This window comes from Aphelocoma coerulescens, chromosome 13, assembly GCF_041296385.1.
Source record: "Aphelocoma coerulescens isolate FSJ_1873_10779 chromosome 13, UR_Acoe_1.0, whole genome shotgun sequence".
Lineage (NCBI taxonomy): Eukaryota > Metazoa > Chordata > Aves > Passeriformes > Corvidae > Aphelocoma > Aphelocoma coerulescens.
In genome coordinates this window covers 6,352,300-6,374,457 of record NC_091027.1, presented here as the reverse complement: position 1 = coordinate 6,374,457, position 22,158 = coordinate 6,352,300, and the positions used below count along the sequence as shown (strand labels likewise).

Below are 22,158 nucleotides of genomic sequence, written 5' to 3'. Positions count from 1 at the left end.
AAGTGGCAGGAGATGTGTGCTTGAGCTGCAGGTGGCCAGCTCCGAGGCTGAGCAGTGTGTTTGCAGGGGCTGGCAATTCCAAACTCCCTGAGCAGAGAGAAAACATCAGAGAGATTTGAGGCTTCTCTGTGCCAGGATGTAGCCTGAACTTTGGAAACAGCACAAACACAAAATGTTTTCATCAAAAAAGAATAAGCATCTCTGTGGAGATCCACAGCTGGCTTTAAAAGTGACCTTTTAATTTTTTTTTAATATAAGTTATTGATCAGAGTATAATCATTTTACTTCAGTTTAAGTCTTCTTGAGTATAGCAGTGTATATCTAAAATGTATTTAAAGCAAATATAATAAAAACTTAATCTGGTGTCATTCCCCTACGCCTCCCTCGGTGTGCAGTTGTACTCTTCATCTTTCAAATCCAGCTTACACTGTCTTTCTGTGGAACTTTCTAACCACCCCATGCAAGTTTACTTCCAACAAATTTGGATCTCCACACAGCCTCAGTCCCACAGCAGTCATGGGCAGGACAGTTTGAAAGCTCTGCCAGCTCTCTCAGCTGATCTGAGATTGTTTTGAAATCCCCTGCAGAGCTCTGGTGCTTTCTGTTCCTTGGCTGATCCTACAGTAATTGTTCTGAGCCAGAAAAAGGTCCAGCTATGAAATGCTGGTCTCCAACAGTATCAGAAATGGATACTTGGGAGACAGTTGGAAGAACAAGGCAAGGGTTTCCAGCAGTTTGCAGCTCAGCAGTGGCTTAAACCACACTTACTACCTTTGTCTTGATGGAACTTTTCTCCCCTGAACTTCTCCAGCTGCTTTCTGCATCCTGTATTTGGCATCCTGAACCTCCTGTGGCAAACAGTTCCATAGCTTAACAAAGTGCTGTGTGAAGCTTCTCTTCTGGCCTGCTTTGAAGCTGCCACTTGCTAGTCCATTTGATTTCACTTTGAGTGCTGTGAGAGATGGTGAACAGTTTCCCTTTTTACATTGCTGAAATGATAAATGTCATACTCCTGCTCAGCTCTCTCTTTTCTGCTCTGCTCAGTGCTTGGCTGCTCAGGTATTTCACAGAATGGTTTGGGTTGGAAGGGACCTTAAGGATCACCCAGTTCCAACCCCCCTGGCACAGGCAGGAATGCCACCCACAAGATTAGGTTGCCCTGATGGAGTGGTTGGAGGGGATAGGGATAACTTCTGTCCAGGTGTCACACTGATCTGCATAGAGGGAAGGGAATATCTCTGTTCAGCAGGATGAAGAGTTGTCTCCTGACCTATTAAAGCTCAGCTTCCTGAGAAGTGCCAGACACTCATTCAATCACTCATGACCAGAAAAGATCAAAGTTCTCATGCTGCTGTTCCTGGCATTGTGACCTCATTTGACACCATCAATAGAGTTTTGTGGTCCTTTATGGTTGATGTAAATATCCATAAGAAGAGTCTATTAGCTCTGTGTATTCCATTTGTACAGCTCCTGTTGCTGTTACAGCTGGATTCCTTCCACAGGACCTCACAGCAGCACCCTCACAGACCCCTCCATCACTCACATCACTCAGAGGAGCCTCATGGGCCTGGGGCTGCACTAAGAGAGTGGCTGGTGACCCTAGAGGTGTGGTAGAGTTTGGCAGAAGTTGTCCTTTTCACAAAATATCTTTCCAGGCCTTCTACTCCACTTCTTCAGGAGGATCAAGCCTCTCAAGGCCCAGCCTCGTAATTGGAAAATGCTTTTGACAGCTCCATAAAGGTAAAGAAACTCTGTGGCAGTAGGTATCAGCAGAGATATTAGTATGTACCTGGGCTCCCTCAGCGTTACTGAAACACTGGATTTTCTCAGCAGATAAATGCTGGAATTTGTGCAGAATTCTGCTGAAGAGAGAGCCCCAGCTTCAAAGTGATTGACCAAACCACTGCTTTAACCAGGCAATGGCTGCAACAGGGAAACAAACAGCTCATAAGCCTTGTTGCTCTTCCTAGTGAGGTTGCCTTCCTGGTCTCTCATCCACAATCCCATGGAAGTGGATTTGGAAGAAGTTGCTCTGCCAGTTGAACTTTCACTGTGAATTGTAAGTTCTGTAGATACGGCCTCTCAGCAGGACTGGTAAGAAGTGAGCCTTTACACAAATTTTCCTTGTATACCTCATTGCAGACTCCTCCTCAGCTTCTGGCTCTGAGGGGTTTTGGAGAGGAATAGGGGTTGGATATGGAAGAGAGGTTTAGTGGAATTCCCCATGGAATTGTTGAACTCTCCATGTTTGAAGGCATGCCCGTTCCACCCTGCCTGAAAGCACATTCATGGCTTCTCGGTACAAATAGAGGATTTGTGATGCTGTCTGCTCTGTGTTTTGTCCTTCATCATCCAAATGTTTGATTTCACAAGCAACAGTCTCAGTGAGTGAGGCAAGAGAGCTCTTGTCCAGGTCTGTTTCATATCTCCTCTTGGTATGGTTTGGCAGTGTATAATATCCCTCAAAACTCTAAACCATGGTGCTGACCTGCCAGCTGCTCACTGGCATGTTCCCTTTTTGTCCCCTGCAGGAGTCCCCCCCAAAAGATTTGGTGCTGCCTCTGGCACCCTGCCACCACTGGTTTCTATTACTGACTTTCTTTCTCTGTCCCAGTTCCACGTGTTCAAGCCTGACTTTGCCACAGGTGCTCCTCCTTGCTCTTCCATTTGGAGAACAGAGAGGTTATGTTTGAGCCTGCACCATTTGATGGAAGATGCTGTTCACGTGTAGCCTCAGAAAAATCAACAACACACAATCCTATACTTTTTTGCCCTCTTTTCAAGTATTTGAGTGTGTGAATTCTGCATTTGATGCTCAGCCCTGCACAGAAATGAGACAGCTCCTTCACCCTTCTTTGTCCTCCTGGGTGCTGCTGTTTCTCTGGGTGTGTCCCTGCTGCAGCACAGTCAGCCTTAAATCAACTTGCTTGGATCTTTGGTGCTGTCAGACATTCTGCAGCAGTTTGGCTGCTGCATTCCCAGGGCTGCTCTGTGCCAGCCTGTGTGTTTTGGTGCCCTCCTAAGTGGCCACGAGCCTTGTGGCAGGTAGGACTGTGTGACAAAACTGTGCAGGTGTTATCTGAGTTCTCATGGCTCTACAAGGTAATGGTAAGAAAAGAGCACAGAGGTGTCCCAGGGTCCTCACAGAGCTCCCTTGCACTTGCTTGAAACTCTCTTCATTATCTTTGGTTGGTTTTAATCCTCTGGTGTGTAGGACAGGAAAGGCTGCACCTGCAGCGTGGCACTTGTCAATGATGACATTTGTCATGCCCAGGGATGGTTCTCTGGAGCAGTCTCTGTGCTACCCAGGTGGTTCTGGGGTGCAGGACAGGTCATTCTTTGCACACCCTTGGTACTTCCAGGTTGGAGAGATGGGTACCTTTCCATAGGGCATTGTTGAACTCTAGTGGTAGTCCAGCACCTTGAGCTGGCAGTTTGGTCTTCCTTTCTCAGGATGTCTTGTAGCTCAGCAAACGTAAAAGCAAACCAAAGCTTTCTGCCTCTTGCTCTCAGCCACTTAACGTTAAGAGGACTTGATGGGAGCCACTTTGCGTGGTGGTGGATGCATCTCTGTGTTTGGAGCCTTCTCTGTGCCGCAGGGAGCTGCTGGGCAGGCGGCTTGGCAGGGTGGATTGCTGCATAGTGGAACTCACCTGGCACTCTGCAGAGGCACAGCTGCAGGGCTGGGTGCAGCACTAGCTCAGACATCCTTCTGTGTGGTCCCAGGAGAAGCCCACAGCTGCCTTCACCCTCTCCCTCCTCTCCATCCCTGATTTAACACAAAATTCCTTTTACTTCTAATCAGTTCACTCTCCGAAGTCATGTCTCAGTGCTCTCTGCAGCACTGAGCTGTATCCAGATATGCTCTGAGTGTATAGTGAGGGGGAAGGGAGACAAGTTTCTTATTGATAATAGCTATCTTTAACTCTACAAATAGCCCAGCCTCTGGGGATGTACCTGAGCTGATGAAAGAATGGTTTATGTTGGTCCAGCTCCTGTGCAAAGCTTGAAAACTGACAGGAGAATAATGCAGAAAATGTCTTTCTCTAGGAAAGCAGAGCATGACTCGGTGCTTTCTTATATTTTCTTCAGGGAAAACGGGGTTAAGAGCTGATTTATACAGAAAGAAAGGAAGAGGAAGAAAAAAACTCAGTGCAAAACAAGCAAGGCTAAAGTCCTCATGATATGAGATGGTTTCACAAACTTGTGGAGAAATTGGGTGCTGAACTCCAGTAGAGATGGATGTTATCAGGCAACATTAATTTTTTCCTCTTGCACCGGCTGGGCCAAACATCCAGAGAGGATATGTCACATAGCAAATGGGTTTGTCACCCTCTGGAAAACACAGGCTTTGAAGCTCAGAACAGGAATCCAGAAATGAGAGAGGGTGATCCAACACCAGGAGTCTTGCAGTGGCACAGGCAAGGCTGCCATGGGGTCACCATGCAAAGGAATCGTAAGGGACGGAGGGGGAAGACAGGAAATCTACACTGGTGATGTGATTCTGCAGAGGGGGAGGAGGTGGATGAGTTCTAAACATCTTGATTTTCTGTAGAACTAGATATATCTTGTCTGCTTTGGCTGCTAGAGACAGGACCCTGATCTAGAAACTTCTGCCAAACGCTGTGTCAGTTGTAATTTTCTAATCAAGCTCTTACTGCAGCTCATCAGAGACTGATAAACAGATTCTCTTCAGTCTCCATTCATGTGTGAGCCATCACCGTGTGCTTTGGGGCATTCACAGCTACCTAAGTGCTTTTTTGGGGAGGTGGGGAGGGTTGCACTTGTGTACCTAATAAAAATAGGGCTAGCATTAGTGTGGAGGATTAAATCATGACAACCTCAAGAATTAATCTGGTTCTTAAAGTTTGTAGAGGTGTTTGGTTTTGTTGTTGTTTTTTTTCTGTTTTGTCTGTGTGGTTTTTTCAAACTTCTGCGAATGACCAAGATTGTTAAAATATGCCCTTAAATTTCACAGTTTTCAAACTGTTCTTTCTGACTAGGTCTAGTGCTATCCATTATTCTTGGTGTTTGAGGGGTCATTTAGAGTCCATGGTATCATTAGTGAATCTGGACTGGAAGAAATACAGACTAAATTATGTCTGGACGATTGTGAAGACGGTGAAAGAAATTACACATTTCAGATGCCTTCATTCCAGCAGTGCTTCTGAATATATCTTTTTGTGCATTTGTAAGCTCTTTGCTGTCTGTAACTGGATCTTTGGGGGGAAAAAAGGCGTTTCTGTGCATGTTTGTGGATGCTGTTCAATAGCACAATACGTTTGGGTTAGCCTCTCCTCTTATTCTGATTTTTGTGAACATTCCTTCCCTTTTTTCCTTCTTTTTTTTTTTTTTTCCCCTAAATTTTTTTTTGTTTGAGTATTTAATTCCAAGGCATATTACTTGCAACACATATGCTAAAAGCTCCCTCCCCATTCTGTTGCAGTGGAAACAGGCTCATTAATGGACTCATTAATAATGTCCAGCCGGATGCTACCCAGAGGCATCTGTGGGCTCAGAGTTAACGTGTCTGTGGCTACCTCTGCCAAGTGGACATCTATTATTTTCTCACCTCAGCCACAGAAATGGCTCCCCTGGCAGAGGCACTTTGCTATACCACAATAGCCAGAGACTGCTGAATATTCATTATATCTGACTGCCCAAAGTGCTTCGCCAGCACATGGTGTTGGAGCCAAGATGCTTTATTACCTTCTTGCCTTTTGCTTTCCTCGGAGAAAGCGGCGTGGCTTCTATGGGCAGCTCAGTTAACTTCCTCATCCGAGCTCCTTCATTCGTGCTCTGCTCTGAGAAGGGGGAACAGAGGGGAAAAACTGATTCAGCCCGAGTGCTTTAGTTCCGTGAAAGTGGAATTTGCAGCCCTATTATTCTGCTGGAAGATTGATTAAAGAAGACAAGCCTTTGAACTTTGTTTCAAACAAGAGGCGGTTGTAATAACTGTAATCTTCTGCTTTATATTTCCCCGTGTGAGGAAGGGAGGAACTCCATTTACCTCTCTGTCATGGTGAAAATGAGGGATGTAGGTGGCCTGCATTCAAACAGCAGTGGCCACAGATCCTCTTTGTACCTCTCAGAATCGCATATGGCCATTTTGTGTTGCTTACTGAGACTTAAAGCTGGCTCAGATTCCTTTGTGGGCTTCCAGCCCGAGTACGGGTGAGCAGCAGCAATGACCTGATCACCGTGTGGCAGGATCGTGGGCTGTGAACTCCATCTTCCAGCTGGAGTGAATATCAGTTCCCTGGGATTTCCCAGGCTGTCGTGTTTGCTGCTGAGGTGCAAACACCCAAATGGTCATACAGACACAGTCTGCAGGTCCAGCCAAGGGGGGGATTGTCTCTGGCCAGCAGCAAACAATGAAAGTAAAGTGTATGGAAGTGAATATATACACAGTGAGCTTTCCTCTGTTCTGTAGGAGCAAATGCCAAATCCTTGTGGTCAAACAGCTGTGTATTCTTCAGGCTTATGCGAATTTACCACATTCCACTTTAGACAAAAATCCTCTTTTATTCACTGTCATTGTAAGAAAAGGAGAAAAAATGAAATGCATCTTTGATCATTATGTAGTTACTCGAGGATTTATCTTCATGGTTGTAGGAGATGACTTTAAAAAGCAGTTTTTTGTTATGGCCCCCCTCCCTCTGTCTCAAGTGACTTAAGTTTAATCCTTTCCTCTGTCTGACTGGGTTCAAACCTGCTTTAATTGTTTCACAGAGCATTTCCCTGGCAATGAAGTTGTAGGCAGGGATTTGTGCATGTGAATGAAGGCAGAACTCCTGCTTCAGTAGTTGTACTTCGTGTGCAATTCGATATTCAGCAAGGGAAAGAGCATCTCTTCACCCCGTGTCTCCAGTCCTTCATATTCTGAGCAGCCGAAATACCACAACTGGCAGGCAAGAGCCCTGGGGCATTGTGGCTTATTTGGTGGCTTGAGAGGTCTCTAGAAATGTAAGTTCAAATACCACTAGGTAGAAGGGGGAATTGAATCCCAGTGCTTTGCCTGCAGCACAGGGCTCGAAAGAAAACATTGCTGTTATTGTCTGATGTTTGTGGGTTTTAGTGCCTACCTAAAGGATGTGGCTCAAATCACTGATAACCTGCTAAGCCGTGCCCACTGTTGTGTTAGTTCTTGTCTTTCATTAATTCTTTTTAAATTCAAGGGCTCATCCAATGCATTTTGCACTTGCACTTGCTGAGATGCTGAGCAGTATTTGGCTCCATGCAGCTGTTAGGGCTCCGCTGCATTGACCGAGACTTTTTTCACTGGTTGCATAATGAGATTTCTACTTTTCCTTCTTCCGCAGGTGATGTTTTCTCTCCTCTAAAGGAATTTAGTTATCAAAAACCAGGGGGATGGAAGGACAAATATGCCTGATATCTTGGATACTCTGCAGGGATCCCTTTATGAGAGGTTTAATGTGGAAGCAGTACAGGCAGGACAATGTACATGGAAAATAGTGTCTGTGATGGCAGTGATGTGGAGCTACTCTGTTTGATACAAGTTTAGTTTGAGGGTCTCTATTCAATCTCTCTTGACATAACTGTTGTAAGTTAATTCAGAATAATTATTCCACAATTTACTCTCCGTAGATCCAGCAGTCAAATCTCTTCCCATTGATGTCACCTAGTTTTCAGCTCAGTAGATGTGCCTTCACAGCTGGAAATGAAATTATCTAGGTTTAAAATACATTTTCCCTATACTTAAAAAACCTGTTAGGCGGTTTTAATACAAAATCCGTTCCAGCTATAGAAGCAAAATGGAATAAACTCTCTGTGTGTCTGGCTACAGGCATCAGAAAATCCAGTTAAAGAACTGGATTTTCTCGTTACTTATTCAATGTTTGCCTTCACTATATCCAGCCACACTTCGCAAAATAATAGGTTCATGTACTCTCTCTGCCAACAATATTAATATTTCAACACTACATAGCTGAATCAGACTTCTTTGTTTGTTTCAGTATTAATTCTTTTTATGCAGGTAAATACTGCCCTTAGCTTTGTGGGACTCTGTGGACAGAGTGCAGTTTGACTTGCTTTGGGGTTCAGCTCAGTTGGTCAGCACAGGAGATTTATGGTTTTGCTTTTCAATCATAAGCACATCACAAACACACCCTGGTTTACAAACAAGCTGCAGGCTTGTCAAATGGACAGCATGACAGATCTCCTGAACTTGGAAGGAGGAATTATAGCTGGGATAGACAATGCCAATGTCTGTATACAAATTTACCTGGTATTTATATATCCATGATGATCAAAAAAATACACTGAATTTTGTAGTAAGGCTTCATCCCTTGTCCAGAGTTCACAGGGACGTTTTGCTGTGCAGTCCTGAGGTGTGTGGATGTGCTGAGTAGTTCTTTCAATGACCTTTGGTATCATGAAACTTTCCTAGGAGATTCCAAATCTGCTCTTAGAACAGCTGAAAGTTCATGCTAAATCCTACAGGCACACATAAAGCAGGGCTCTGGAAGGGCTATCCCAAGGTAAATCTCTTTCCCTGGCACCTGTGAAACATCACTCGCACCATTCTGGTTGTTTTGTCCTTACTGTACTGCCAACCTCTGAGCTCCTTGCCTGAATGTTCTCAGTTTCGTGGTGTTCCCTTTCCCTCCCCATTAAATCAGCTTGATCTGATGTTTCTGGAGCCTTGTCCTTGCCAGGTGTCTGTCACTCAGCTGTGTCCAGCCCAGCCCCTACAACGCAGACTCGTGGAACTGAAGGCTCAAAGTGGTGCAGCAGCCCTGGAAGCCAGCAGAACTCAGGAAATTAAGGAGTCCTGCCTCATTCAAAGATGTGAGCAAGATGAAGTTAGACAAAGTGTGGTCAAATGAAACTCTGCCTGTCAGTCACCAGAGGTGGCATGGAAGGTAGAGCTTACAGAGCAGTCAGAGGCACTTGCAGATTCAGGAGGAAGCTGATTTCATTCATACATTGGGAGATGGGTGCTGGAGATCTCCTTTGATTGCCACCTTACACAAAGCATTCAGATTATTTACCTTGTTAATTTTTTTTTTTAAATAAAAATTTCCATTTCCTTTGATGCAAGAGGATACCAGTGGGGAGATTTCTGTGTAAAAAAGGCTATTTTTGTTTATCAGAGCATCCTGCCCAAGTCCAGTGCACATCAGCAAAGGTCAGCCCTACATCCAGCCAGGTTTGGCTACAGCCATCACCACGTGTGTCTCCTGCATGAAGCAAGATGCAGGGAAACAACAACAACGTGTGAGGGTAGAAGTGTGTTCTTCATGACTGGACACAGAACTGGGCAGGCTGATGGAAGTGGAGAAGCCACAAAGTCAAAAAGAGGTGATGGGAAATTTAGTCATATTTCAAGTTTCCATTCTAGATGGTTTACAGCCTTGGACATTTATTGCCATTACATGGCTTAAATTTCAAAATACTTTAGAACTAACCTTGGGATCAAAATGTTCTTAGATTTTAAATTTCTTTTTTCTCCCTGGGACAAAAATATTTAACTTTTGAAGGAGCAATGCCAAGCTTTTATGAGCCAGTATATTTTTAGCTAAATCACAACATCTATGCTATCCTTTTTTTTTTTCTTTCTCATTCCAAATACAGGATTTTTTTTTCCTTCAAAAAGAATTTTTGAATAAAAGCAATTTTCCTTTATCAGTAAGGAATTAAGACCCTGTTGGGATCCTTTGATTTCTTCAGTGGACTAAAGGTAGGGCACAAGGGATTTTTAATTTCATGGTTTGTTTGCTATTTCAGAGGCAGTGAACATGAGTGGTTAGATCAGCTGATAATGGATCAGAAATCATGACATGTTGTGTAGCTTTTCTCAAGTCTTTTAAGTATTCTTTTGCCTTATTAACCCCTTCTGATAAGGTGTTATTTATACTCTGCTTGAAAATGGGAATAAATCCTCACAAATGACAAATTCACCAAAAAGAAGTAAAAGACAATGAGTAATTTAAAGCACAAAAATGAAAGGGGATGACTGGGATTTCTTCATGGACTGGTGCTACTAAACCTCTGCTCCAACTCCATCTTGTTCAAATCCACCCCAAGGATGGAGAGCTCTCTCTGGGGTTACTTGGGGACACTCAGACCAGACAGATAACTCCTTTTATGAGGAAAAGTGTCCTCTACAAAGTTGGACAGGTGAATAAAGGGGCATTTTGGGACAATGTGTGTACTGGCATTTTCCACATTGTGCTTGCTTGCAGATAGCTAGAAGAAGAGGTCAATACCAGTCCAGCAATTTTTTTTTCCTTTGTTCTAAAAATCACCTAAAATGCCAACATATTTGTGGTTGGGTTTTTTTTTGTTTTGTTTTGGTTTTTTTTTGGTGGATTTAAAAATTTTCTGAATTGTCAGAATTAGATTCTGGTGAAATATTCTGCAAAATTTTGAGCAAAAGAAATGCTATTTTAACGGGGATTATTTTCAGAAATAAGATGTATGAGACAGAGCATAATAGCAATAATAATAATAATTCAAAACTAGGACTTTGAAAATTGTTTTGGCCAAAGTCTATAGAAATCCTAATGAAAAGAAAAAACCCAGAAAAATATGAAGTGGGGGCAATTTCCCAGAAAAAAATTGCCACCTTTTAACAGTAAATACCTATTATAAATACCTTTACTTATTCTCATGCATACATTTATGTTTATAATTCAGAAATTATTTAGGCTTTTGTTGCACTCTATGTTTTAATGGCCAATTGATATTTAACTACCTTGTGATTACTAATGCATTTAATTAAGCTTGCTGTTCCTTCCTTACTGGAACAAAGGAATCCTGGGTACAACAACAAAGCCATTTCATCTCCTTGTAGCAGGACTGAGGCTGTTTCTGCTGTGTATTGAAAATCAGGTTTATTCAGTGCTCCTGTGTGAAATGAAATACAGAAAAAATATTTGCTGGGCTTTAAAAAACATAATTTAGGAACTTCTGCTGCTTCTATCAGTGCGCAGGGGGTCTGGTTTGTGTCTCTCACTGACTTCATGTCACTGATTTCAGAGGAGCTGCTCCTCTCTCTGCCTGTGTCCTGAGTCGTGTGTCCGATGTGCTTTGGCTCCATTAGGATGGTGAAGGGCCTTGGGGGAAGGTGTACGAGGAGCAGGTGAGGGCACTTGGTCTGTTCAGCTGGACAAGAGGAGATTGAGGAGACACTCCTCACAGTCTACAACTTCCTTGTGAGGGGAAGAGGAGGGGCAGACACTGATTCTTCTCTGTGGTGACACTGACAGGACCTGAGGGAATGGCTGGGGCTGTGTCAGGGGAGGTTTAGGTGGGTGTTGGAAAGAAGTTCTTCACCCAGGGAGTGTTGGGGCACTGGAACAGGGTCCCCAGGGAATGGTCACGGCCCCAAGGTTGCCAGAGTGTTTGGACAACAATCCCAGGCACATGGTGTCACTCTTGGGGATGGGTCTGTGCAGGGCCAGGAGTTGGGCTCGATGATCCTTGTGGGTTTCTTCCACCTCAGCCTACTCTGTGGTTGTGTGGAGCTGTTCAGGTGGCTGGCTGGGGATGGGAACGCCCCAGTGCTCTGCCGTCTGAGGGAGAGGTTTGCTGCCCTCCACAGCGGGTTCTCAGCTCTGGAGCTATAGGAGTGATACCGATATTGGTCCCAGGCTTCAAACACACCTAAGGAAAAGGGAGAACTTCCAGGCTTGCAGCTCCCCGTGCACTTGGAGGCTCAAACCTGGACTCCTGCCCTGCAGAGTCCAACTCCAGGCCCTCCCTCCAGCATCGACTGACAAGGAGCTAACAGAGGATTATAACTTCAAAATGAGACTGAGCAGTGGGAGGAGATGAATGTTTGATAAAACCAAGAGTCTCTTCTTATGCAAATGTCCCAAGCACTAAAGAACAAAGAGTGGATCTCATCCCTCTTCTACCCTCTGAGAAGCTGGGAACTGTAAACAAATTGCTCCTACATGGAAGGGGAGAGTTTTTCCCCCTTTTCTGTAGCCATTGTGCGTTCTGCAAGAAAAGCAGAGGAGAGATGGGGAACGTGAGCTTTCCCTGGCACCTGGCTTCGAGGGAAGAGAAGCAGAAAAGGAGACAGGGCTGGAATGGACAATCTAACTCCTTCTAATCTACTCCTTCTCCCTCCTACCTGGGCTGAAAAGCACTTGATTTATTTGTTTGCTTGCTGTCCTGGAGAAGGTTTGCTTTGAGTACCAGAGCAAGAAACTTCCAAAGCAAAAGAACAGGAAAAAGAAGAATTGGATCAATAGACACCTTCCACTGTGGGAGAGCCCTTTCCCTCTCCCTTAAATTGAGAAAGCCACAGTGCAAAAGGAGGGTGAGTATATGAGAGTCAAAGCAGCACAAAACTCCATCAGCCCCGTGTCTGACAAAGGCTTTTGTGGATGGTGAGGCTGGTGGTGCCCGTGCTCAGGGCACAGGGTTAATTACACCTGAGGCAGCACCCAGGTCATCGTGACTGGGAGGGTCTGTGGTGCAACAGCAATGACAGCTGTCTGCAGATAAGTTGGTTCATAAACCTGGAGCCCTCTCATTCTCTGAGAGGCACTGGCTTCCTTACTTCTTTTAGGACAGGTAGGAAATCTGTCACTGAGGTGGCTAAAGCCTGCTGATGATTTGAGCCAAATTCTATGTGCCTGAAAAGTAAAAAATCTCTGTCTCAGCTGGGAATGTGCTGCTGGTCCCCATCAGAACCTCCCTTCACTGTTGCTGGGAGGAATTGTGCTCTGTCTGTAGGCACTGAGTTTAGGGAAGGAGGACTAAAGGGTCAGAATAAAACCCAAGGCACAACAATACTTCCTCCACCTGACCTCTGGGCATCTTTCCCACGTTCCTAAGGTAAACCTTTATTCTAGAAAATTCAATAAAAAATAGCAAATAAATAGAAATATAGCAAATAAGAGTGCTCTGAGTCCTTTCCCACACTGCTGCTCTTCATTAGAAAATTCTGTACCTCCACCTGATAGAAAATCTTATCTGACCTGACAGCAGCTGATTTATTTACCAGCTACAAAAGCAACATGAACAATTCTGTTGTTGGGGAGGAGAAGATGCTGCACTAGGAAGGTGATAACCTAGAAAGGGATACTTCTGCATGGAGAATTTTGATTGAGATTTGATTTTTGGAAAGGAGCAGGAAGAAGTTACTTTCATAGGTGCAGAGGAAGGTCCTGTGAGCAGGCTCTTGGATTTGTGTGACTCTTCAAGTGCTTTCAAATGTCAAATTTTCTGCACAGTGGTGCTGGGGAATTGTCCCTACTCAAAGGTGTGTACCAGAACTGCAACAGAGGGCTTATTTTGGACAGGATGTTCTTATTTACTGCTGCTTGTAAAGCCTCTGGCCCAACAGGATTCCCTGCCTTGCTGACATGAAGATGTTATCTCTGTAAATATTCCTGCTGTTCTGTATGCCTGCACTTGCAGCGTTGTTGGGGTGGTGGAAGAAATCAATCAGAGTCTCAGTAAAATCCAGGGGCGGAGATCTTCAGAGCTGCCAGTTCCCGTGGGCATCCAAATCCCCCAGGCAGCTTTGGTAATCTCAGCTCGTAATTATTATCAGTAAACATTTTGCTGTTGGGAGCAGGTGAGAGTGGCTAGAAGGAACTGGCTTAAATCCAAGGAATTTATATGCCACCTTATTATCAGAGTAACTGTGTCAGGGAATAGACAGGGTGCTTTCTTACTGCATTTCACCACTTTGGTGACTGAGACACAGAAAAGCCCACAGTCTAAGCAGAAATCTCTGTCCATTTGGGAATTTGAATAGAAATGTTCTATATTCCAGGCCAGTGCCCTAACGTGCATCTTTCCTCCCTTGTTATCATGCATTAAGGGAGAGATGGATGATTTCAGTATGTCGTTTTCATAGGGAGTGTTGACATTTCATTATTTTTCTCTGTGTTCCTAAGAATTTCAGAAATTATTTCATTCTTGTAGTAAATTAGGCATTTTGGAGTTTCAATTTTTTTTCTGAACAAAGTTTTCTTACTATTATTGTATCAATCCATGCTATTTCCAATTCTGAATTTGTTTCATTGTAATTTTGATTTACAATAAACCAATATTTTAACCCAACCTAATGGCTTGTCCCAAATCATCATCTTCAACAAAAATTTTATTTGTGATTGATTTCACAATACGTCCATGTGAAAATAGAAAAGTGGAAGTAATATGAGCAAACTGCCAGCATTCCAAGGTGAAATGAAAAAAAAAAAACCAAACAATCCAGAAGTACCATTCCAAAAAGATCCAGGGGTTTTTTCATTTAAATTGATACAATATTACTGAAACACAGAAATCAGTTTTGTGCCAATAGCTTTCCCACAGCGAATCTGTTGAGATGAAAAGATTGCAGCCAATGTTGTCTGAGACCAGCTAAACTCTCACAAAGTAGATATAAAAAAGTAGCAGCAATATTTTCACAGCCATAACCAGAAATTCTCAAACAAAGCCACTGCTATGCAAAAGTTTTGAAACAGAGAAAAGATGAATATTAAACAACAAAACTGGTATTAGCACTTTTCTTTACCTTGTTCTGCCATCCTTTCTCACCTTGTAAACCACCTCCATGGAACCTCATCCCTTCTGTTTTTGCAGTAGTGAGCCTGATAGGAAAACAGAGTGAAAATTAATTTAATGTAGATGGATAATTGTGTCCCACCTCAACTCCTCTGCTGCTCACAGCTCCGTGGTACCCGAGTGCCTTCCAGGAGTGCAGTGAACACTGCGGCTCACAGCTGGCACGTGTTTGTTCTCTCATCCCTCCTCGGGGGAAATCACTTTCAGCTGAGTGATTTGTGAGGAATTCTTTCTAAATATGTGCACATGGGATGCTAAATATTTGCTAGGAAAAGGCCAGCCCAAATGAATTCCTCCTGGAGTGGAGGAAAATGGAGTTTGTGAGGATTATTCTGTCTCAGGAGTCAATATTGTAGTAATTAGGCAGAGCCAAGTTGTTACGTGCACAGAGACGTGGTGTTGCTGCCACAGATGCAGCATTCCCTTTGGGAGGCTGTCAGGGAACATGGGTGTGTGTCAGTGAGCCTGGAGGTGAGGACTCACAGACAGAGAGGGGAGATTATACAATAATTTAAATGAAAATATATGCTCCTTACTCTGCTTAAGCAGAAGAACTCCAAAGCAGTGCCCTGGCTGGGAGGCAAACGTTGCCCATGGAGTCTCACAAAAGAGTCAGGATCCAGGTAATTGTGTGCTCAGAAGTGTTCCCAAGTTATCCAACATGCAAAGTAGAAACAAGACATGTTCCTCCTGAAACACTGAGTCTCCAGAGTGCTCCAGGGTAGAGGATGTGTTGTATTTATTGCCCTGTGCAGAGTTTTTGTGTGTTCTCATATGTAGAGCTTTGTCCGTGACAACTGCTGGCATCTGGCTCCCTTTCAGTGCTCCCCTGTGGGACTCCTGGTTGTGCTCCATGTATCACATCTCTGCCTCACTGATTCTGCACTGATCCAGAGGCACAGCCTCCCTGGCAAGGGGTTTTCCTGTCTCCTCACCATGCTTTCTGGAGAGGAAGGAAGGGAGTGGAAGGGAACACCAAGATAAGATGGTGAGCATTTCACTGCTCCGTGCCTCAGCACCCCTGGCAATAAAGATATGTAAAATTTTCTCCTCCAATAAACTTTGGGGTTCAATTTGTGACTGTTCATAAAGGCAGAAGCTACTATAGAAATGGATTGTTTTCAGTGTTCAGTTAATTAGTAGCATTAAGAATTATCACAGCTCTGAGCTGGGTTTTGCTACATATGTATGTTTGTCCCTCATTTCCTGCAGCAGTTTGTTTTTCCTGTGAATAAAACATTTACAGACACCTTAAGCACTGTTCCCTTACCACCAGTGTTTTTGTTTAGGATACAAAACAGATTGGGGTGACAAATTTTACTGGCTTCTAAAAAGCCTCATTAGAGTTGAGTATCTTAGCAGTACAAGTTCTTCTCCAGGAAGCTTGTACCTGGACAATGCACCCTGTCATGGGACAAATAATTAAATTCAGCAAGCTTGGGTGAAATATACAATCAAAATGAAGGTGATTTCTTCTTTATGTAGCTTTTCTGCCTTCCCTTCCCCAACACCTGCTCATTGCTGTCGTACTGAGCCCCTGCCTGGCTCTTTTTGCTCTCCTACCCCTGGTCCAGAGCATCTCTCTTTGTTCCCAGGAGGGCTTGAGGCTCAGGAGAAGCTCCTGTGCTGGGAGAGTTCTTCATGTCATTGCCAAAGCCAACCCTCTGGTGCCTCTTTGTAGGGGAATTAAAGGTCACAGGGAGCTCTTGGGAAGGGATGAATAGCATGAAGGATTGGCACCTTCACCTGCTGGTTTCTGTGAAGCATTCAACACACAATTATAAAGTGATTCTGACTTCTGAGGGCTTTGCCCTAAAACAGGCTCCGTTCCCATCAGTGGACAAGCCATGGCCGTGTGCAGGGTTCTGGCTGGGGCTGTTTTTTGGAAGGCTGAGTGGTTTCAAGACATGGCGTGGGGGAGCTGCTACTCCCTTTCCTTTGCTCTGTGACTTTCATGCATTCACACGGACAACTCTGTTCTCTAACCAGCTTTTCCCAAAATTGGAAATGAGCTAGAGGGGAAATTAAAACCATCAGCTTACCCTCAAATGCTCTGTGAATATGACACCTTTTTTTTTAATAAAAGGTCTTCTGGATGTAACGAACAATAATCTATCTTTCTCCAGGCTGTTGACTTTCCTACAAAGAACAATGCAAAACAGTGTCCTTCCTGCAGCAATCACAGAGGCTGTTAAACACCACCTCCTGGGAGGACCTTGTTCTCATCTAAGCATGATGCTTTTCTGACTAATTTAAATTTATCCTTATTCAGCCTCGTTGCTGTCAGAGCTGCTCCTCAAAATAGAACTTTTCCATAGGTGAAAGTCTCTAAATGCTGAACTGGAAAGAGGCAGACTTATGCCAGATTTTTAAAGTTACCTGTTTAAAATTCCACTTTAAAAATTAATATAGGTTAGTTTTAAGATGATATTTTTATATAGAGTGGCTTTTAGGCAAGGAATTTCTTTTTTGCTTATGTTGTTCCCCCTCCTTCCATATCATCCTGTGCAAGCATCCTTTGGAATCCAGTGTGGCTGGACAACATTAACTTTGCTTTGTGGATATCTTCAGAGCTGAGGTCATGGTAGCCTCTCCGTGAGGGATCTAAAAGTAATTTTTGATGTTTAACATGATTAATTTTCTTCTTTTCAGTATTTTTGTAAAGGATGGTTTCACAGTTTTCTGATATTTTCTTTGTAGAGATATTTGATTTGTTCTCTGTATTAAAAAATGCAAGGTTTTGCAGCAAGGCTGGTTTGGTTAGATTCTAAACATTTCTCTGCTTCTATTGACACTGAAGTCAATAGAAAGATTCAGTGTTACAAAGAGATGTTATTTTCCTTGTACAACAACAGTGGCAACATGAGAAAATTCTGGAGTCCCTTCTGAGCCCTCCTTGAGCCCAGGGAACAGTGGCTATCCCAGCCCTGTCCTTCCAGTTTGCTGCCACTTTCCAGATGTTGCTCAGCTTCCCTCATGGGTGACACCATCTGCAGCTGCTGGGGAGCTGAGTGTGAAGTCAAGGGAAAAGAACACAACTTGACTCAGTTATTTTCCTTCCTAGAAAAAGGGAGGATTGTGGAAGACAGAAAAAGCAGTGATAGCTGCAAGGCTGAGTGGTTTTCCAAAGGATTCTGTGAGACATCAGCTGCTCTGAGAAAGCAGAAGCTGAGAACAATTCTGCTGTAAAACCGACTTATTTCTGATCGCTACCATGAAAAATTGTGATGGGCTGTGATAAAAATTGTTGTGTTGATTTCTTGGCAAGCTTGGCTAGTCATGCACTGCTGTCTGTCGAGTCTCTGTTGGCTTTAGAATTTTTGCATCATCCTTCCTGTGTTAATAAATGAACTGTAACATCCATAAAACTTTTCTGAAACAAATCTGGGATTAGCCTAGTTCAGGGAGCATCTGGATCAGTGGTGCTGTGCCCTGTGCAGTGAGAAGATGCCAGAAACTGTCTTTGTGATGCACTGGCTGTTCAAGGAAGTGGTGGAGTCACCATCCTTGGAGGTGTTTAAAAGACATGTAGATGTGATGTTTAGGGAGATGTTTCAGTGATGGACTTGGCAATACTGGATTAACAGTTGGACTTCATGATATTTAAGGTCTTTTCCTACCTGGACAATTCTATGATTCTAAATTGGTGTTCCGGGCTTGGTTTAAAACCCTGACTAAGCTTAATATCTGTGTCCAGTTCCTATCTGCTGCGTGGTTATTTAAATGAAACTGTTCTCCTCTTGCTTTCCAGGCCCTCTACTTCTCTTCTGCTCCTCTGCCATCTACCGAGGTGCAAAATTCGCAAAATTATCTACTGCCTCCAATCCCAGCCTTCTCCCATCTGTGGGATGCTCCCTCCAGTCCTGTCTGGTAAGTCTTTTCACATTCAAATACTTCTTTAAAAAGTCATAATACCTCTGGAAGTAGATAAGTAGATCCTAGGGAAATCCACTTTGGGATTGGTAAAGCAAAATGTATTTAATACATTCAACATTTTCTTTATTGAATTTAAGGGAAAGAAGTAAAATAAAAGAATTTTTAGCTTCTTGTCTCTAAAATTTGAAACAAGCTGAGATGCCTAACTTCAGTGTGGACTAAAGTTCTAAAGAACTTGATAAAAAACATTAGGGACATGACTTGGTTTGTGTGAAAGGCCAAGGAGAACGTGCCATTTGCTTGCAAATCACCTCAGCTGTCCTGGCAAAGCTGCAGTGGGCACTGCCCTGCCACAGTACCTGGAGGATACTGGAGGGTCAGTGCTGGCTGAAATGCTGTTCCTTCCCTACCTTAAGTTTTCCATAAGTTTTTCACCCAGCAAAAAGAACACAGGCTTTGGGCTGGAGACAATTTCTTTTTAGAGTTGGATGTGCAAATACTGGGTTTCTACACAAGGAGAGTGTGATGTGCTTGTTTTCTGAGGTCTGTGTTTGCTTCCAGCGTGTTCCCTGTATGTGTGATACTGAAAGCTATAGAAACCTGCTAGTGTGAATTCTCTGGGCAGCTGCTATAACTGCCCTAACTTCATAGAAACTTCTCTCAGATGTACCAAACTGTCAGCACTAAAGAACACTCTGGGCCAGCTCTTTAGAGGGTTGTCTTGGTTTGAAAGACAGGTGTCCGCTAAGGAAGGCAGAAGCCTCCCTTGGAATAGCAGATGCGACCCCCCCTTCCCTCCGAGTTATTATAATTTTGAAATCAAGGGGGCTTTTAGGCAAAGATGTGGGAAATAGGAATAACAGTTCTTTACTATTATATATCTAGATGTGTATAACCAAACAAACAACAATAACTGTGGCAGTAACAGCAAACAATCACAAACCCAGTCCCAGCCTTCTCGGCTGTCGGGCCCTTTCCCCTCTGGTGCAGTTCCGCTCGCAGCCGGCAGGGGCGCTGGCGGCTCCCGGTGAGCAGGGCAGGTGCGATGGTTCCCCCGCGGCTGCAGGGGGCGCTCCGGAGCGAGCTCGGGGAGCAGCGGCACTGGTGCCCTGGGATCCCGGGAAGGGATGGGACAAAGGCTTCACAAACCCCTGGGCAGCTGATCCTGGTGTCTGGCTGGAGCCTCGGGAACAGCAGCCTGGAATGGCAGGGACGAGCACAAATCCCGGGTGGCAGACGAGATGTATCCAAAAGGGGAACCCCCCGGGGGTCTGGGCAGGCAGGGCAAGCACGGCTACAGCGTAGCGAAGGCTCAAAGTGGTGGCGGGGCAGGGTGGCCACGGCCCGGCTCCAAGTGGGGCAGGGAAGGCGGGATGGGATCCTGGGGCTTCTCCAGTAGAGAGGAAAAGCAGCCAAAGAAAGCCGACTCCTCTCTCCTAGACCAACTGCCCATGCACCCAGGTGAAACAAAAACAGCAGCCAGCTCTTTTGTTGTTCTTAAGTAGCTAGTCATTTGTTCCCCTAGCAACATGTATGGGGGAAAATTCCTTTAACAGAAAAAAACAACAAAAAAACCCAAACAGAAGAGCTCCTAAAACCGCAACAAGGGTCCAGCAATTTCTTGTGGCTTAGGCGATATCTGAGAAGGTTCTGGTTTTGCCCTGCAGAGTTTTGATTCTCAGCAACATCTGGACCTCTCTTACGTCCAGCTGATGTGGGAAACTTATTAACCTTTGCTGAGCAGAGTTTGCTTTTTAAAAAATGGATCAAAAGAACATGTTTTGATACATTAAAAAATGCATGTCATAAAACTGCTGTTTCTGTGCCTGCCGAAGCCAAGAACTGCTCAGGCGTGAGAAAGAGCAAAGAGAAAAAAGCCAATAAAAACTATCCAAGCCTAACAGAAATATTAGGAAAGGAGATGAAAGACAACCACCCGGGATGCCCATGAAACAACTGATTTTAATCCCCTGCTGGTGCTACAAGTTTCCTTAGAAAGGGAATTTATAGATGAAGGAAAGATTGCATGGATAAGGTACTTGGTCAAGTGCTTGTAGCCCTCAGCCTGGGGCCAAAAACTCTTTAAAGGCAAGGAATGATGCTTTTTGTAGATATCAGAAATTCCCCTGTTTCTTGCATGTCCTCTGCAGATCTGATAGTTCTTTAGGGAAGGAGTGTTGGCCTCCAGTCATACAGAAAGGAGGCAGCAAACGTGTACAAGGAGGAAGTGCTACGGACTTAGGAGCTGCTCAGTCTTTGGAAAAGTGGAGCTGAAAGAAATTTATAACTGATTAGAGAGACTGGGAAAGGTTTGGAAATGGTAGCACCAGGTTTGAACTGCTGAGATAAAGCTTGTAATACAGTGGGCTTGTGAAAACCTCCAGGATTTATCCTTATGCAGCAGCATGAGTTTGGACAGTGGCCAGGGTGCCATCTACAAGTGTCCAACAAAAATCCAAAATACTTTATAGAATAGATATTGCTCTCTCCACTCCCCAACAGCAGTTCCAGCCAAGTGGGAATGGAGGACTTTTATAATAAGATTAGTGGGCTATAGGCCGCAAGCAGAGAGCTAACCTTGTCTGCCTCCAAAGCCAGGGGTATAATCTCTAAATTAAATTTACATGATTTATCACATTCAGGAAGATGGGTGAAACAACCAGAAAAAGTAGAGGAGAAGCAAAGAGATGATGGCCATTGGACCGAAGGGGTTTTGTCTTGTCAGTGGTAAAATGCGTAACTCAAACCACTAAAATGGGATTAGTAGTGGGTCCCCAAACCAAATTGTTCTGAAACACAGAGGTTCTTAATATATTGTTTTGAAAATGCAATATCTCAGGACAGCGACCCATCTGTTGTCAGGAGGAATCAGATGGAAAGTGCATTAAAAGTTGGAATTAGTCCCCACTGGGAGATCTGCACTGAGTCATGGTGATATATGGGATCTGTGCAAAGGGAGGAGAGACAATATTGTCCCCATGATTTATGCATTGCATAGTCACTGCCACTCTCTATAGCATTCCTGTTCTGTTGGCTGCAGACAACAGCAAAGAGAGGGTCCCCCTGGCTCCTTTGCAGTCTCATTGTGGTGGGGGTTGAGTGGTAAGGCAGCTCTGCTAAGATGGGGAAAAGGTGCTTGAAAAGCAAGGAGGAGCTCACACAAAATGCAAAGGCCAACAGAAGCTGGCCCAGGAGAAGAAATAGCAGGTTTGATGCATTTTATTCACTTGATGCCTTAATGTATAGAGTCAAAATGTAGAAGGATGGCTTGTTTAAGCATCTCAAGTATGTTCCTTCTTCACAGCCAGCTTTCATGGCATCCAATAAAGTCACTGTACGCATGTAAATCCATGGAGGACCCACAGGGAATTTGGGCTGTGCAAGACCAGGCTGCCTTTGGAACACTGTGAGCCTGCAACCAGTCTCAGTCCATGGGTCAAGCAGAGCTAAAACCATGTTTGTCTACATAGGCAAAATAAGAATTGGACCTGGGACAACTGCAGCTGCTGAGCTTGTGGTGCTCCTAATGAAACCCACTCTGTCTTTCCTTCTGTGATCCCCTTCCCCAGCCCTTCCCACTGCTGCTCAGCTGTACAGGCAGTTGGCTTTCATCCAGCCAAGTGCTCTGATTTTACTTTGCTGCGTCTTGAGTAACAGCTACAACTAGGACAGGTATAAAGCCACATCCTGAAAACTTCCCCTACACACCTTGCAAAGGGATTGATT

General features: G+C 44.2%; 1 protein-coding gene and 1 long non-coding RNA gene across 3 annotated transcripts in view; one reads left to right on the top strand and one right to left on the bottom strand.

Annotated features, from left to right (window-relative positions):
- LOC138118096 (uncharacterized) overlaps window positions 1-22,158 on the top strand; it is a 190,970-nt gene that overhangs the window by 56,665 nt on the left and 112,147 nt on the right. For both annotated transcript variants that reach the window (XM_069028885.1, XM_069028884.1), the window contains exon 5: window positions 18,308-18,426. In XM_069028885.1, the coding sequence (XP_068884986.1) occupies window positions 18,308-18,426 (119 nt within the window). The remainder of the gene's footprint in view (window positions 1-18,307; window positions 18,427-22,158) is intronic.
- On the bottom strand, window positions 10,973-14,695 carry LOC138118115 (uncharacterized). The gene is made up of 3 exons (XR_011155002.1): window positions 14,660-14,695; window positions 14,507-14,582; window positions 10,973-12,614 (listed from the first exon to the last, which is right to left on the bottom strand). It is a non-coding gene; the product is annotated as an uncharacterized lncRNA (long non-coding RNA).